Source organism: Balaenoptera ricei, chromosome 5, assembly GCF_028023285.1.
Source record: "Balaenoptera ricei isolate mBalRic1 chromosome 5, mBalRic1.hap2, whole genome shotgun sequence".
In the NCBI taxonomy this organism is placed as follows: domain Eukaryota; kingdom Metazoa; phylum Chordata; class Mammalia; order Artiodactyla; family Balaenopteridae; genus Balaenoptera; species Balaenoptera ricei.
Window position 1 is genome coordinate 66,501,438 of NC_082643.1, and position 14,989 is coordinate 66,516,426.

Below are 14,989 nucleotides of genomic sequence, written 5' to 3' on the forward strand. Positions count from 1 at the left end.
CTTTGCGGTCCGCGGGCTTCTCATTGCGGTGGCTTCTTTTGTTGCAGAGCACGGGCTCTAGGCTTGTGGCCTTCAGTAGCTGTGGCTCACGGGCTTCAGTACTTGTGGCTCGCAGGCTCTAGAGCACAGGCTCAGTAGTTGTGGTGCACGGGCTTAGTTGCTCCACAGCATGTGGGATCTTCCCGGACCAGGGCTCGAACCTGTGTCCCCCGCATTGGCAGGCGGATTCTTTATTTATGTATTTATTTTATTTATTTTTGTCTGCATTGGGTCTTCGTTGCTGCACGCAGGCTTTCTCTAGTTGCGACGAAGGGGGGCTACTCTTAGTTGCGGTTTGCGGGCTTCTCATTGCGGTGGCTTCTCTTGTTGTGGAGCATGGGCTCTAGGCGCGCGGGCTTCAGTAGTTGTGGCTTGCGGACTCTAGAGCGCAGGCTCAGTAGTTGTGGTGCACGGACTTAGTTGCTCCGCAGAATGTGGGATCTTCCCGGACCAGGGATCAAACCCGTGTCCCCTGCATTGGCAGGCGGATTCTTAACCACTGCACCACGAGGGAAGTCCCTGGCAGGTGGATTCTTAACCACTGCACCACCAGGGAGGTTCCTAGATCTTTCAATACAGGGGCTTAATGTAAGGATTGGGTAAGGTTTGTGATATAATCATGATGGATTGGTGGAAATAGCAAAGGAACTTTTGAGAAAAGAGGTTCAGAGAGTCTTGGGTTGTAAACTGTTTTTGATGCTTTTGCTAAAGAGATGATTTGGTTTTCATTAATGAACAATAAAGTTATATGTAACTTCTGTTTTCTTGGTTTAGAGTCTCCTAGAATAATAAAACTGTGCTAATGAAGACAATGTAAATAGTAAGTCCTGTTAACATAGGCAGTAAACTCAGTAAACTGTGTGAGGATAAACCTTTTTTGTTTTGTTTTTTTTAGTTGTGACAGTACTACTCTCTGAAAGCAGATTATGGGACTTTGATTTGCTTTTTATCTTTTGCTTTATTGTTTTAATAAGAACATGTGAGAAGAATTGTGTTGTTTATGCCCACAGACATTTTACAAAGACAGATATGGTATCTTCTGTAGTGATAACATGGAATTGAACTTCCCTTAAAATATTTACTAATCTTTCTAGATTATGCCAAAACAAAAAAAGAAAAAAAAGCTGAATAGCTGCTCTTTGATAGCTGTGCATCAAGTATATAGTCTTTAGTTGTATAAGCATTTGTGAGCTTTTAGTTTTTAAGGAACTATTTTGTTTTTTGTGCACAGTTACCTAGTTTGATTGCAGAGTCAGAAATGAAATGGAAATTTAAAACTCCTTTTGTTTCAGTCAAACAAGAAAAGTAGCTCAGTGAAGTTTAAAAAAAGTAAAAAAAAAAAAAAAAAAAAGTAGAACTTTTCTATTATTTTATTGTGGCTTTTTTTTAAGCCCCCTTTCACTTCTGGAGGTTGATGACTTAATATAGTACTCTGAAGGAAAGCCCAACAAAACATATCCTTTTTATATATTTGTTTAGATTATTTATCTTGTTAAATATATTTTTGTAATCATATCTTAAAGAGAAGTACATGGGCTTACCTGGTGGCGCAGTGGTTTAAACTCCGCCTGCCAATGCAGGGGACATGGGTTCGAGCCCTAGCCCGGGAAGATCCCACATGCTGCGAAGCAACTAAGCCCGTGCGCCACAACTACTGAGCCTGCGCTCTAGAGCTCACGAGCCACAACTGCTGAAGCCCTTGCACCTAGAGCCTGTGCTCCGCAACAAGAGAAGCCCCCACTTGCCGCAACTAGAGAAAGCAGCACAGCAGTGAAGACCCATCGCAGTCAAAAATAAATAAAATAAATTTATTTTAAAAAAATTTTATATATATATATATATAATTAGATTTAAAAACCTATATTGTTGGGGAAGAAAAACTTTACCCTCTTAAGTTCAGTGTCTGGGAACCTGTGAATTAGACTGACAAAAGACAGATTAACAAAGAAAAAATGTTTATTCATATACATATGGGAGCTAACAAAAGAAATAGCTCGCTCATTGTAGGGGAGGCAAACTTTTACCTTTGTCAATGAAAATTCAATTAACAAAGAAGAAAAAAGGGAATTTTATTCGAGCCAAACTGAGGATTATAACCCGAGAGAGTCTCAGAAAGCTCTGAGAACTGTTAATACCTGTTAAAAGTCGAAGGCACACTCATACATTTTCTGGACAAATGATCATATGCCAAAATGACATACTGATATTTTACATAAAGTTCTCCAAAGATATATATAGTCCAGGTAAGCATGTACAAAGCGAGTTGCAAGTCATTACGACCCCTTACAGAGTTGGGAAAGAATGCTGTTCTTTTAAGAAGTCACATTGCTAGCATCAGAAGAAAGGGGGGAGAAATGATCTTTTACAGTGGAGGAGGCATTCACATCTTTGAGGAGGCTTGGTTAAGGTGTAATGCAGATGCACGCTGCACAGTTGGGAAGGAGGTGGGGGAGACCCAAACAGACACAGAGAATTTTATGTTTAAATTTTCTTGTCTCGCCTTAAAACGTCAATTTTATTTCATCACTTTTTACCCTCTTAGGGTTCTTTTTGGCTGGGTCTGAGCATTAGATTGACAAAAGAAAGGTCAACGGAAGAAGAGCATACATTTAAGTATAACAAGTTTTATGTGGCACAGGATCCTTCATAAGGAATGACCCAAAGAGATGACAAGACTATATTAGGTTAAACAAAGAAAGGCAATTGTGGAAAAGTGACTAAACTGTGTGGGGAGGCTAAAGGAAGATAAGAATTATTTTAACCAGGTCTGTTTGTGTAGAGTTCTCTTGCTTTTAGCATCTCATCCTTGATATTAAGAACATTACTTTCCTTCTGGTATAGGGAGGACATCTTTCATGTGGGAATTTCGTCTGCCTTTATGAAAAACAGGAAGGTCAGAGTGTTTTTGTTTTGCTGTTTTTCAAGTGCCTTTAACTCAAAATGGTCAATATACCAGAGCTGCATATTTTGGGGTAGCATGTTCTGAACTCCATCATTAAATGCTTAAAGTTGGGGCTTATCTACCTAACTTAGTAGGGGAAAGGGAGGGGAAGAAAGGCTTCTATGGGAAATACAAATTGATTTCTTTAGGAAAGACAAAAGAAGATAAGAAACTTTGTGGTAATGTTGGCCTATGCATATGAGGGTAGTTTCATCATGTCGTCAGGGCCATAAAATTCCCCAGTAGAGGGGTTTATGGTGGGTTTACTCTTGGTGTACTTTTGGGAGTAAAAGTCACCCTGAAGATGGAATTTATGGTAGTCTCATTCCCCAGAAGTTTCTGCTATCAATCAGATAAGGGAAGCTCCAGGAAGGCTTCTTTCTGCATCTGTTGAATCCAAAATGTCTTCAGCTTAAAATAATCTTCATACCAACCCTGGGGTTCCAAGTGGGTCCCCACAATACCATACTTGAAGATATTTTGAAGTTAAGGTAATCCCTGCTTTTAGATAGAATGAGTTTTGTGTCTTTAAATTGAAAAGTGTTATAGGCTCATCGCTGACCATCCATGCTCTATAATACCCTTATCACATATATTCTGTTCTGCTCTTTGTTGAGTTACTGAGAGAAAATGCCAAATAATGGGAAAAGGGAGTCAGAGGTCTCTCTTAATCATCATTCAATAAGTAGTATAGAAGAAGTCAAGATTCTACCTGAAAAACAGAACTGGGAGTATATATCAGGGATCTATTACAAGGAATTGGCTTACACTTGTGGGGCTGGCTAAGCAAGACTGAAGTCCATTGGGTAGACCATTAGAAAGGGGTGATTGTGAACAGACTGGAACCCCATGGGCATGTGCTTGTCCACAGGCAAGTCAGGGAAGAGGATCCAGGGGAAAGGGAGAGTAACTGCTGAACTAGCTAATTGCTGATCCAGCTGCTGTTTGGAGTCTCTTCAGAGAAGGCCTAAACACTCTCTTAAAGGCCTTCCAACTGAGTTAATCCAGCTAATGCAGGATAACCTCCCTTTTGATTAAAGTCAGCTTATCAGGGACTTTAATCATATCTACAAAATCCCTTCACAGCAGCACCTAAGCTAGTGTTTGATTGAATAAATGGGAGAAGGTGTGTGTGCTATCAAATGACAGCTGTCCACCTTCTGTCCTCCAACTGTCTAGAGAGAATATCCCTTGTCTTCTACCCTAACGGGAAACATACTATCAATAGAAAGGGAATTCTGAGGACCGTAATTCAGTCCAGTCAAGTTGATGCATCAGAAGGCCATCACATATGATAAAATACGTCATGGTAAAAAGTGGCTTTGCTTTAAATGGCTTTTAATCCTTACATTTATAAAGAAGAGTTCTAGAATTAATACCACCGTTTTGGTTAATCTAAGAGAAAAAAAAAATCTGGCCAACATCTGTAAACTTAATGGTTGTAAATACTTCTTTAGGATATGTGTTTACTAAATGTTAGGCATTTCTCATAATTACATTCTGTTTTGCCTTAGGGTGCTTTTTGAGATCACTCAAGAAGATGTTTTGTTTCTGGCTTCACCTCTGACCTTTGATCCTTCTGTTGTGGAAATATTTGTTGCTCTATCAAGTGGTGCCTCTCTGCTTATTGTACCAACTTCTGTCAAAGTGCTCCCGTCAAAATTAGCTGCTGTTCTCTTTTCCCATCACAGAGTGACTATTTTACAGGTACATTTTAGTAGCAAATGAAATGTTTTGTCTTTAATTATTCAGTATTTTAGAGACTATTTTATATTCCTGTAGCTCTTTACAATGGATTAATGATAATCTAGTTAGATTATCAAGGGCTGTCTTCCTGATGATGTCGCTTTTTGTTTGTTTGAGAATGAAAAAAATCAGTTAATTCTGTCTAGAAAATTCTTTTACTATGCACTTTGTACATACTATAGTAACTAAAGGAACTTTTACTCAAATCTGTTCGGATATGCCTCTCTTGTCTTAAAGTTTTGAGTTTATTGTGTTTCCCACTAAAAGCTGCTTTAAGTAAGTTAAATTATAATTAGAAATTTAGATTTTCTGAGTTTTACATCGGTATGTCTTATATTAACCTAAAAAAAAATATTTTTTAAGTTTGGCATTTTTGAAGATTTAAAAAATATATATGTGAAAGTATGTGACTTGTACTCTAGCCTAAAGATATAGCATTGCAAGTGGTTAATGAAACTAGAGAGAATTAATAAAATTATATGCATATCATGATAAATTAAAATTTTTTAAAATGAGACTTGAGAGGATGTTAAATTTCTTCCCAGAGACAGAATTTGATGCTGACTTTCTTTTTAGGAAATGTGTTTTTCTTCCTATTAAAAAAACCATTATATATAAATGAAATGAGTATAGCAATGCAGTTTGCTAGGTATCAGTGGTATAAATTCTCATCTGTTGGTGAATCATTCTATGAATCTGGGCAAGATTTTAATACAACTTTTATTTTCCTGTAAAATTCAAGGAGCATAATTTTTCAGGGAATATTTGCTAAGTACCTTAATAGTGTCTTACACCTCTCTAAATCTGACCCCCTTGCTTAATGTTAAAGCACAATCTCAGATAAATTTACTTTAGCAGTGGTTTTTAACTTTTCTGGGATCATAGATCCTTCTGAGAAATGGATACACATTTACTAACTCTGTTCCCGAAATACAGCAAATTTCACATATAGTTTCATTGTGATTTTATATAACTCACAATACATATTTACTTGGAATATTATGAGCAGATCACATTTGACTTGGTTTGAGTAAGGAAGAGAAGCACAAAAGCTGACAGACTAACCTTTCTTTCGTATAAGACACATGTCTTGTAGTGAATTTTAGCTTTATTTTATTATCAGGGTTCAGCTTTTCCCTCCAGAGTCAATTTCTTACCAAATAATATGTAAGTCATCAAGGAGATACATATATATATATATTTTTTAAGAGCTCCTTTTACAGATTTTATTTACAGATAACCTTGCCCAAACCTAATTGGATATTAAACAAGGATCTTAAAAGCTCTCAAAGAGAATACATGCTACTAAAGTTTTGAGAATTGGAAAAAATAGAATATCTTGAGTTATTGCGGGAGAGAAAGGCCCCAAAGTGAGATGGACTAAGCCTCTGAGGAAATTAAGAACCTCTTTATCTCAGGAGTAAGAGTTTTCTCTTGCGAAGAAAGGGCCAGTATTTGGTTTCTTACAAACCTAAAGTATATTTGGGAATTTTTTGCATACTCTGGGTAACAAAGTTATATTATTTAAACTTGATGCCTTTTAAAAGTGAAACCTTTTAGTTAGAGCAAAATCTTAGGTTGCTAGCTACCAAAGGGTCAACATAAGTGTTTTTCATTTTTACGTAAATTTTTACTTAGACAATCTGGAAGAAAACTATAATATTTTCTATCACGTTTTTCTGTTATTTGCTAAGTCCTGTTTTCCTATGCCTAAGGTGATTTGGTAGCAAAGGATGTTGAGTTGTCCTGTGCCAATAAATTGATCATTTCAGTTTATCAGTATCTGAAAAGTGTTACTATGCTTTACCTTGCTGAATATTCATAGTTGTGCATTCATTTGTAGAGTTCAAAGTTGCAATTATCCTTAACACTAGAAATTAGGCCAGAATGTTTCAGATTTGCTTTACTGAAAATGGAGAGCAGGACCATTCAGTCGTCATTTTGACAAGAGATTTTCCTTATGATAAAAGTCTTGGGGGCTTCCCTGGTGGCGCAGTGGTTAAGAATCTGCCTGCCAATGCAAGGGACACGGGTTCGAGCCCTGGCCTGGGAAGATCCCACATGCCGCGGAGCAACTAAGCCCGTGCGCCACAACTACTGAGCCTGTGCTCAAGAGCCCGCAAGTGACAACTGCTGAGCCCACGTGCCACAACTACTGAAGCCTGTGCGCCTAGAGCCCATGCTCCGCAACAGGAGAAACCACAATGAAAAGCCCATGCACCTCAATGAAGAGTAGCCCCTGCTCACCGCAACTAGAGAAAGCCCGCGCACAGCAACGATGACCCAACACAGCCAAAAATAAAAACAAACAAATAAATAAATAAATTTATTTAAAAAAAAAAAAACACAACTCTTGGTGGAACAGTTAAGAGCTTGATTTAGGATCATTTCAGGATAAATAGGGTGACCACTGTAATTTATTACCAAAAACTTGGAATCCTGAGAGTGAATGAAAGCACTAAATTCCCAGACAGTAATCTGGAACAATAAGTACATACTGGGATATAGGGTCATTCTACTACTTAAATTATTTTGACAAGCCATGACCTTAAATAATCTCCCCAAATTAAAATTCAAGTTGTCCTTTTAGCTTTTATTGAAAGAAGCCATTTTAAAATCTTTATTCACGTAACCTCTGGCTACAGCCAAGTGAGGAGATTGGCAGATATGCTCCCCAAAAAGCAACTATAAAGCTGGACAAAATTGACAAAAATAACCATTTCAACACTTTAGAAATCAACTAAAGGCATATAACTATCTGAAACATGTTTATTTTTTTTTTGTTTTTATTTTTTTTAACAGAAATATGTTTACATTTTTAAAAACTGCTGAATTTTGCTTTAGAAAAGGGAATCTGTGGCATTCTAGCCAGCAAGAAGGGCCTACAGCTCCAATAGCCTGAGGTTGCTATGGTGAGGAGGGCAAGCACATTCCTGACTGACCTTGAGGCTATGTGCATGCATGTAAGAGACACAAAAGAGCCCATGGAAAATAAAAGCTGGATCAGACTTGAAAATGACCTAACTTTGAATGAGCTCCCCTATCCACACACAGATCCATCTATACAGACAATCTGTCCAGTCACTGGTTGACATCTGAGCTATGCAGACATGAGGCGACCCTTAGGAAGTAAGACTTAAAAATGAAAACAAGAATATGTATTTTGGGACTTCCCTGGTGGTCCAGTGGTAAAGAATCTGCTTTACAATGCCGGGGACACAGGTTTGATCCCTGGTCAGGGAACTAAGATCTCACATGCCGCGGGACAACTAAGCCTGCGTGCCACAACTACTGAGCTCGTGCACTTCAACTAGAGAACCTGCGTGCTGCAAACCACAGAGCCCACGCACTCTGGATCCTGCACACCACAACTAGAGAGAGAAAAACCCTCATGCCAAAACTAGAGAGAAGCCCACGGACCGCAACGAAAGATCCCGTGTGCTGCAACTAAGACCTGATGCAGCCAAAAAAAAAAAAAATGTATTTTAGGGAGTTCCCTGGCGGTCCAGCAGTTAGGATTCCAAGCTCTCACTGCCAAGGGCCAAAAAAAAAAGTATTTAATTAAATTAATTTATTTTTTGGCCATACCATGCAGCTTGTGGGATCTTAGTTCCCCCACCAGAGATTGAACCTGGGCCACGGCAGTGAAGGTGCTGAGTCTTAACCACCGGATCGCCAGGGAGTTCCCAAATACCTATTTTAAAAGCCAACCGAGCAGTGGCATCAGTGACCATATGGGGGAGACAATTTACAATGCAGGGGACCCGGGTTCGATCCCTGGTCAGGGAACTAGATCCCACATGCATGCTGCAACTGAGAGTTCACATGTCACAACTAAGGAGTCCGCCTGCTGCAACTAAGGAGCCAGCAAGCAGCAACTAAGGAGCCTGCCTCCTGCAACTAAGACCTGGTGCAAAATTAATTAATTAATTAATTAATTATTAAAAAAAGAAATATATTGTTATATCAAGAACATGATATCTGCCTGAAAATAGAGGTTCCAAATACATGAAGCAAAAATGGACAGAACTGAAAGGAGAAATAGACAACTCAATGGTTTGAAATTTTAGTGCCCTACTTTCAGTAATTCATTGAAAAACTATACAGAAATCAATGTGCATATAATAAAGAAGACTTGAATAACATTATCAGTCAAATTCCATATGTAGAACACTCCATCCACCAAATGCAGAGTACACATTTCCTAGGATAAGTCATATGCTAGGCTACAAAATAAGTCTCAGGAAATGTAAAATGTGTTGATGAAAAATTAGTCAATCTAAGAAAGAAATAAAGAATGTTCTTTGAGCCAAATTGAGGATTATAACCCGGGAGACAGTCTTTCAGAAAGATCTGAGGACCCTTCTGCCTGTTAGAAGTCAAAGCACAATTATGTACATTTTCGAGACAAAGAGTTATACATCGAAGTGACATATTGATAGTTTACATAGTCTAGATCTGCACATATAAGGCAAGTAGTGGGTCATTGTGACCCGTCACAGGATTAAGAAAGGAATGTTATCTTCTAAGGATTACCTTGTTGGTGCGAGGAGAAATTTGCTTTTTATGATGAAGCAGGAATTTCTGTGTCTTCTAAGGTGGTCTGGTTAATGTATAATGCAGATGCACATTGCACCGTAAAGCGAGGGTAGTGAGGCCCAAATGGGCAGAGAAAGAATTTTATGTTAAAAAAATTTTTTTTGTCCTGCCTTAAAAATAATTTTATTTCATCAAATGTAACTAAGTGGGATTTGTCCCAGGAATGCACATTTGCTTTAACATCCAAAAATCCACTGATGCTATATACTAGATAAAGAATAATGGACAAAAAGCACATAATTATGTCAGCAGATGCAGAAAAATTATTTGGCAAATCCAATGCCAATGATTAAAAAAAAAAGTCAACAAACTAGGAATAGAAGGGAACTTCCCCAACATGATAAAGGATGTCTACAAAAAGACTACAGCTAACATTATAATTGGATAAAAGACTGAATGCTTTCACCCTAAGATTGGGAACAAGGCAAGGATGTTTGCTTTTTCACTTCTCTTCAACATTATTCTGGTTGTTCTAGCCAGTGCAATAAAGCAAAAAGGAAGAAAGAAATTAAGCACCCACACTGGACAGGAAGAAGTAAAACTATTTGCAGACGACATGGGGGAACTACTAGAACTAATAAACAAGTTCAGCAAGGTTGGAGGGTACAAGATCAATATGCAAAATCAACTATATTTCTACATTATAGAAAAAAAAGCCCAAAAATGAAATTAAGAAAATAATTATATTCACAATAGCATCAAAAATAATAAAATAGGAATAAATTTAAAGAAGAGCAAGGCTTGTATGATGAAAACTATAGAACATTGTTGATAGAAATTGAAGAGCTAAATAAATGAGACATTTCATGTTTATGGATTGGACGTCTCAATATTGTCAAGATTGCGGTTCTCCCTATAAATTAAACCCAGTCCCTATCAAAATCCTGATAGACTTTTTTGGGGGAGAAATTGACAAGCTGATCCTAAATTTTATATGGAAATTCAAAAGCTAGTCCTGATCCATACAATAGAATAAAAAGTCCTATGAGTGTTTGTGTCCCCCCAGAATTCATATGGGGCCTTTGGGACTGCTTAGGTCATGAGGGTAAAGCCCTCATGAATGGGATTTAGTGCCCTTGTAAAAAAGACCCCACAGAGCTTTCTATCCCCTTCCACCATGTGCAGACACAGCAAGAAGTCTAACCTGGAAGAGAGCTCTCACCAGAACCTGACCATGCTGGCACCCTGGTCTTGGACTTCTATCCTCCAAGAACTGTGAGAAATAAACTTCTGCTGTTTATAACCTACCCAGTCTACAGTATTTTGTTATAGCAGCCTGAACAGACTAAGACAAAAAAGAATGAACTATTGATATATACAACATGAATCACAAAGTATTTTCACTGAACATACAGTAAAAGATGCTAGGTCAAAACAGAATACATGTTGTATGATTCCATTTTTATAAAATTCTAGAAAATGTCAGCTGATCATCAGTGACAAAAAATAGATCAGCGGTTGTCTGGAGGAGAGGTCCAGTTGGAGGGAAGAATTACAGTGGTACATATGTGATTTTAGGGTTGAAGGATATGTTCATTATCTGGATTGTGGTGATGGTTTCACTGATAATATATCTCAAAATTTGTATTGTACACTTTAAATATGTATAGTTTATTGTATGTCAATTATATTATCTTAATAAAGTTGTTTTTTAAAATCTTTATTCATTGTTTTGCTTAGGCACTTCCTTAACACTTTTATATACTTTTTCTACATAGAAATAATGGGAAAGGAAATGTAAATTCATTTTATAGATTTTTGTCCTTGTAAACATTTTTGTCTAAAGTGCATAATGAAACATAATTAATATTTGCTTATTTTTTACTGAAGCAAAATTTATGTCCACATTAAAAATGTAATGCTGCTTCAGTAGTTTTCCAAATATGATTTGCCATTTAGTAAACACAGCCTTAATTTCCTTGTGAGCTCCCAATGTTAAGCTTTGGACTAATCACTACAGTGTGTTGTTTTTTTTTTTTTTTAAAGAAGTGATGGGAAAGAAATAATTTATTTTTAATGTATCTACAGGCAACACCGACATTGCTTAGAAGATTTGGATCTCAGCGTATCAAGTCAACTGTTTTATCAACCAATACTTCTCTTCGAGTATTGGCCCTTGGTGGCGAAGCATTTCCATCATTAACTGTTCTCAAAAGCTGGAGAGGAATAGGCAATAAAACACAAATATTTAATGTTTATGGTATCACAGAAGTATCAAGTTGGGCGACTTTTTACAGGATACCAGAGAAAATTCTTAACTCTACTTTGAAGTAAGGGTTTCAGTTACTTCAGGGTAGGGTAGAGAGAAACTGTTATTTTTCCAGTATCTTAACACAAATAGTATTTTTGATAGGCACTGGAGTAATATTTTATAAACACTATTTTATCTAGAATTTTAAGCTGGGAATCCAGAACCTTTCTTATTTTAACTGGTGCTACAGATCCTGCTAGAGGTTTTTGTAACTAAACAGCAATGAATAACATGATAACTTTTCCACCTAACCTTTTCCTCTTGTCAATCTTTGAATTATAACAAAAACTTTATTTTTCTTTATTTGGTACAATGTGATTTAAATACACTGGTAAATTTTCTATTCAAATGAAAAATTTTAAATTTGGTTTGGGTTGTTGTGTTTTCATAGATGTGAATTGCCTGTACAACTGGGATTTCCACTGCTTGGAACAGTAGTTGAAGTCAAAGATACTAATGGTTTCACAGTTCAAGAAGGCAATGGCCAAGTATTTTTAGGTTGTTTTACATTTGTTGATTGGGAATAATTTCTTTTTTTTTTTCAAGAAAAAAAATCTGATGTGTTAATTTTATTCTTTCCTCAATTATTCTTAAGTCTAGTATTCTTTTCAGTGATGGTAATTTTTAATCTCATCCTCACAGTCATGAAACATTTAATTAGTTACCATAATTATTTCAGATAACAATGTCTAATACTCTAAGAGAAGATATAAAAGTAATTTAGAAACTGTAAATTGGTTGTTTGTATTTCTGTTTATAGCCAAAATTCTATTTAATTAGTATTTTAAGAATATTTTTAATCACATGTATTTTTAGAACTAGATTGTGTTTCGTCCCTTTGCTTATTTTACTAAGGTTCTTATTGTATATAATTTTATCAGATAACATTTAAAAGTGAATCCCCCTTTTTATATAAATATTCAAACTTTGAAACTTAGTAACTGAGCTTTTGGAGGTGTTCTGATTTCATGGTTTTTAATATATTTTCCATGAATTTTTAAAATTACATTGTTGTTTATATCTTGTGAAAGGTGGCCGAAATAGAGTATGTTTTCTTGATGATGAAATGACAGTACCACTTGGCACAATGAGGGCCACAGGAGACTTTGTGACTATAAAAGATGGAGAGATATTTTTCTTGGGACGAAAGGACAGTCAGATCAAACGTCATGGCAAACGTCTTAACATTGAACTTGTGCAACAGGTAGAACTGTTTAAATATTAAATATCTATTAATATATGTAGGTATTAGAGGCAGCCATAACTACTTTTCTGTTCCAGGGTTCTCTGTCAGTATTATTTAAACCTAAGACTTTTGTGTTAGTGATGAATTACAGTAGAAGATATGGATAATACATTGTGCACTTTATTCTCAGCATGAAGAGTTGTTTTTTAAATAAGTGACAAAGTGGATTTTGATAACTGTGAAAATAAGTTGACTTATTTTGCTCTGGGAGCTATTATTTTTGGAAAACATTAAGAACCCTGTGTGCTGGTAATAGTGATAGTAGGAAACAATTTTTAAAAAATCTCTAGTGAATTACAGACTTTAATTTGACTGTATTGAATGCAGAGTATTTAGGAAGTTTGTTTTTAAATGTCCTTATTGGCAAATTGAGATAATCTCTCTCATAGGTTGCTGAAGGTCTTCAACAAGTGGAGTCTTGTGCAGTTACATGGTATAATCAGGAAAAATTAATTTTGTTCATGGTGTCCAAAAATGATTTAGTAAAGGATTACATCTTTAAAGAACTGCAGAAACATCTTCCAAGTCATGCAATCCCGGATGAGCTTGTGTTGATTGATTCTCTACCATTTACATCTCATGGTAAAATAATTTGAAGCAGCTATGTTTCAATGCCAAATGATACTAACTGTATTAACTAGTTTAAAGGCCACTTAAATCCTTATTATTATAAGTAATACTAATATATATTGTGGTAGACCCTCTGTTAAATACTTTGTATAATTAACTCATTTTATCTCCAGAAACTCCTGTGAGTAGGTGGTATTATTCCCATTTACTGATGTGGAAAATAAGGCTTAAGAGGTTAAATAATTTCCCCAAAATCACATTGCTAGTTAGTAGTAGAGTTGAAATTCTGTAGGACTGTTTGACTTCAAAACATGTGCTCTTAATCACCATAGTCTATTACTTTCCCAATTTCATCTTTATTTAATATTTCAGAATGTGGTTATTGCTCAGTAAATAGTACCATTTTTTTAGCTCTTTAAATGAGAGCAACATTAGCCCCTCCTTTCTTTTTTTTTTCTTTTATTTAAAATTATTTATTTTTTGGCTGCGTTGGGTCTTTGTTGCTGCACGCGGGCTTTCTCTCCTTTTTTTTTTTTTCTTTTTTAAAAATTATTTTTGGCTGCGTTGTGTCTTTGCTGCTGTGCGCGGGCTTTATGTAGTTGCGGCGAGCGGGGGCTACTCTGTTGTGGTGCACTAGTGTTGCGGTGAGCAGGCTTCTCATTGTCATGGCTTCTCTTGTTGTGGAGCACGGGCTCTAGGCTCGCAGGCTTCAGTAATTGTGGCTCGCAGGCTCCAGAGCACAGGCTCAGTAGTTGTGGCGCACGGGCTTAGTCGCTCCGCGGCATGTGCGATCTTCCCAGACCAGGGATCGAACCGGTGTCCTCTGCATTGGCAGGCATCGGATTCCTAACCACCAGGGAAGTCCCTCTTTTCTTCTTATCTGCTACCCACTACATTCTGGGTAGCATGGGACTGTCTTCTTGATTATTGATTCTGCATGACAAACTTTTATAGGATTTTCTAACCTTAACAATGAAAAATGTGTGTATTGTGACTAACAAAGACATGAAGGGGTCAAGCTGAAATTTAAAAATTGTTATTTCTCTTTTGTATTAAGGCAAAATTGATGTTTCTGAGTTAAATAAGATTTATTTAAACTCCATAGACTTGAAGTCTGAGTGTAAACTCAATGGAAAAGAGGAACTTTGGGAAAAATTACATCATTTGTGGAAGGTACAACTTTTAAGATACAAATTTGTTATTATAAAGAGGTCGTTGTATATCTTCAAGGAATGTAGCATCCTAATAAGTCTGATAAAATTTTCTAAGAATGTTACTGCTGCCCAGATGTTAAGTAGTATAGCTTTGTTTAATTCAATTTGTATTCAAATAAGGGTTAGGTTCTCTACTGCAAGATTAGATTAAGCTCCCTATATAGAAATTTATTGGAAGTGAGGTAGTCATAAAAGGCATGAGTAGACAAAACCTCTCTTGACATAACTTTTCCCTAAGAGGGTCAGTCAAGTGCAGTAACAGTTGTCAGAGTTGAAAAAATAGCCGAATCTTCCTGTACCACAATCTGTGGTATAAAGGCTTAACATAATTATTCCAGAAGAACTTTCAGTAACAACATGTATGTTTCTGCTTAAGGAAATTA

General features: G+C 36.5%; 1 protein-coding gene across 6 annotated transcripts in view; it reads left to right on the top strand.

Annotated features, from left to right (window-relative positions):
* Positions 1-14,989, top strand: part of AASDH (aminoadipate-semialdehyde dehydrogenase) — a 34,467-nt gene that overhangs the window by 11,160 nt on the left and 8,318 nt on the right. For all 6 annotated transcript variants that reach the window (XM_059922945.1, XM_059922944.1, XM_059922943.1 and 3 more), the window contains 6 exons: positions 4,495-4,687; positions 11,354-11,595; positions 11,968-12,074; positions 12,608-12,780; positions 13,212-13,404; positions 14,450-14,565. In XM_059922945.1, the coding sequence (XP_059778928.1) occupies positions 4,495-4,687; positions 11,354-11,595; positions 11,968-12,074; positions 12,608-12,780; positions 13,212-13,404; positions 14,450-14,565 (1,024 nt within the window). The remainder of the gene's footprint in view (positions 1-4,494; positions 4,688-11,353; positions 11,596-11,967; positions 12,075-12,607; positions 12,781-13,211; positions 13,405-14,449; positions 14,566-14,989) is intronic.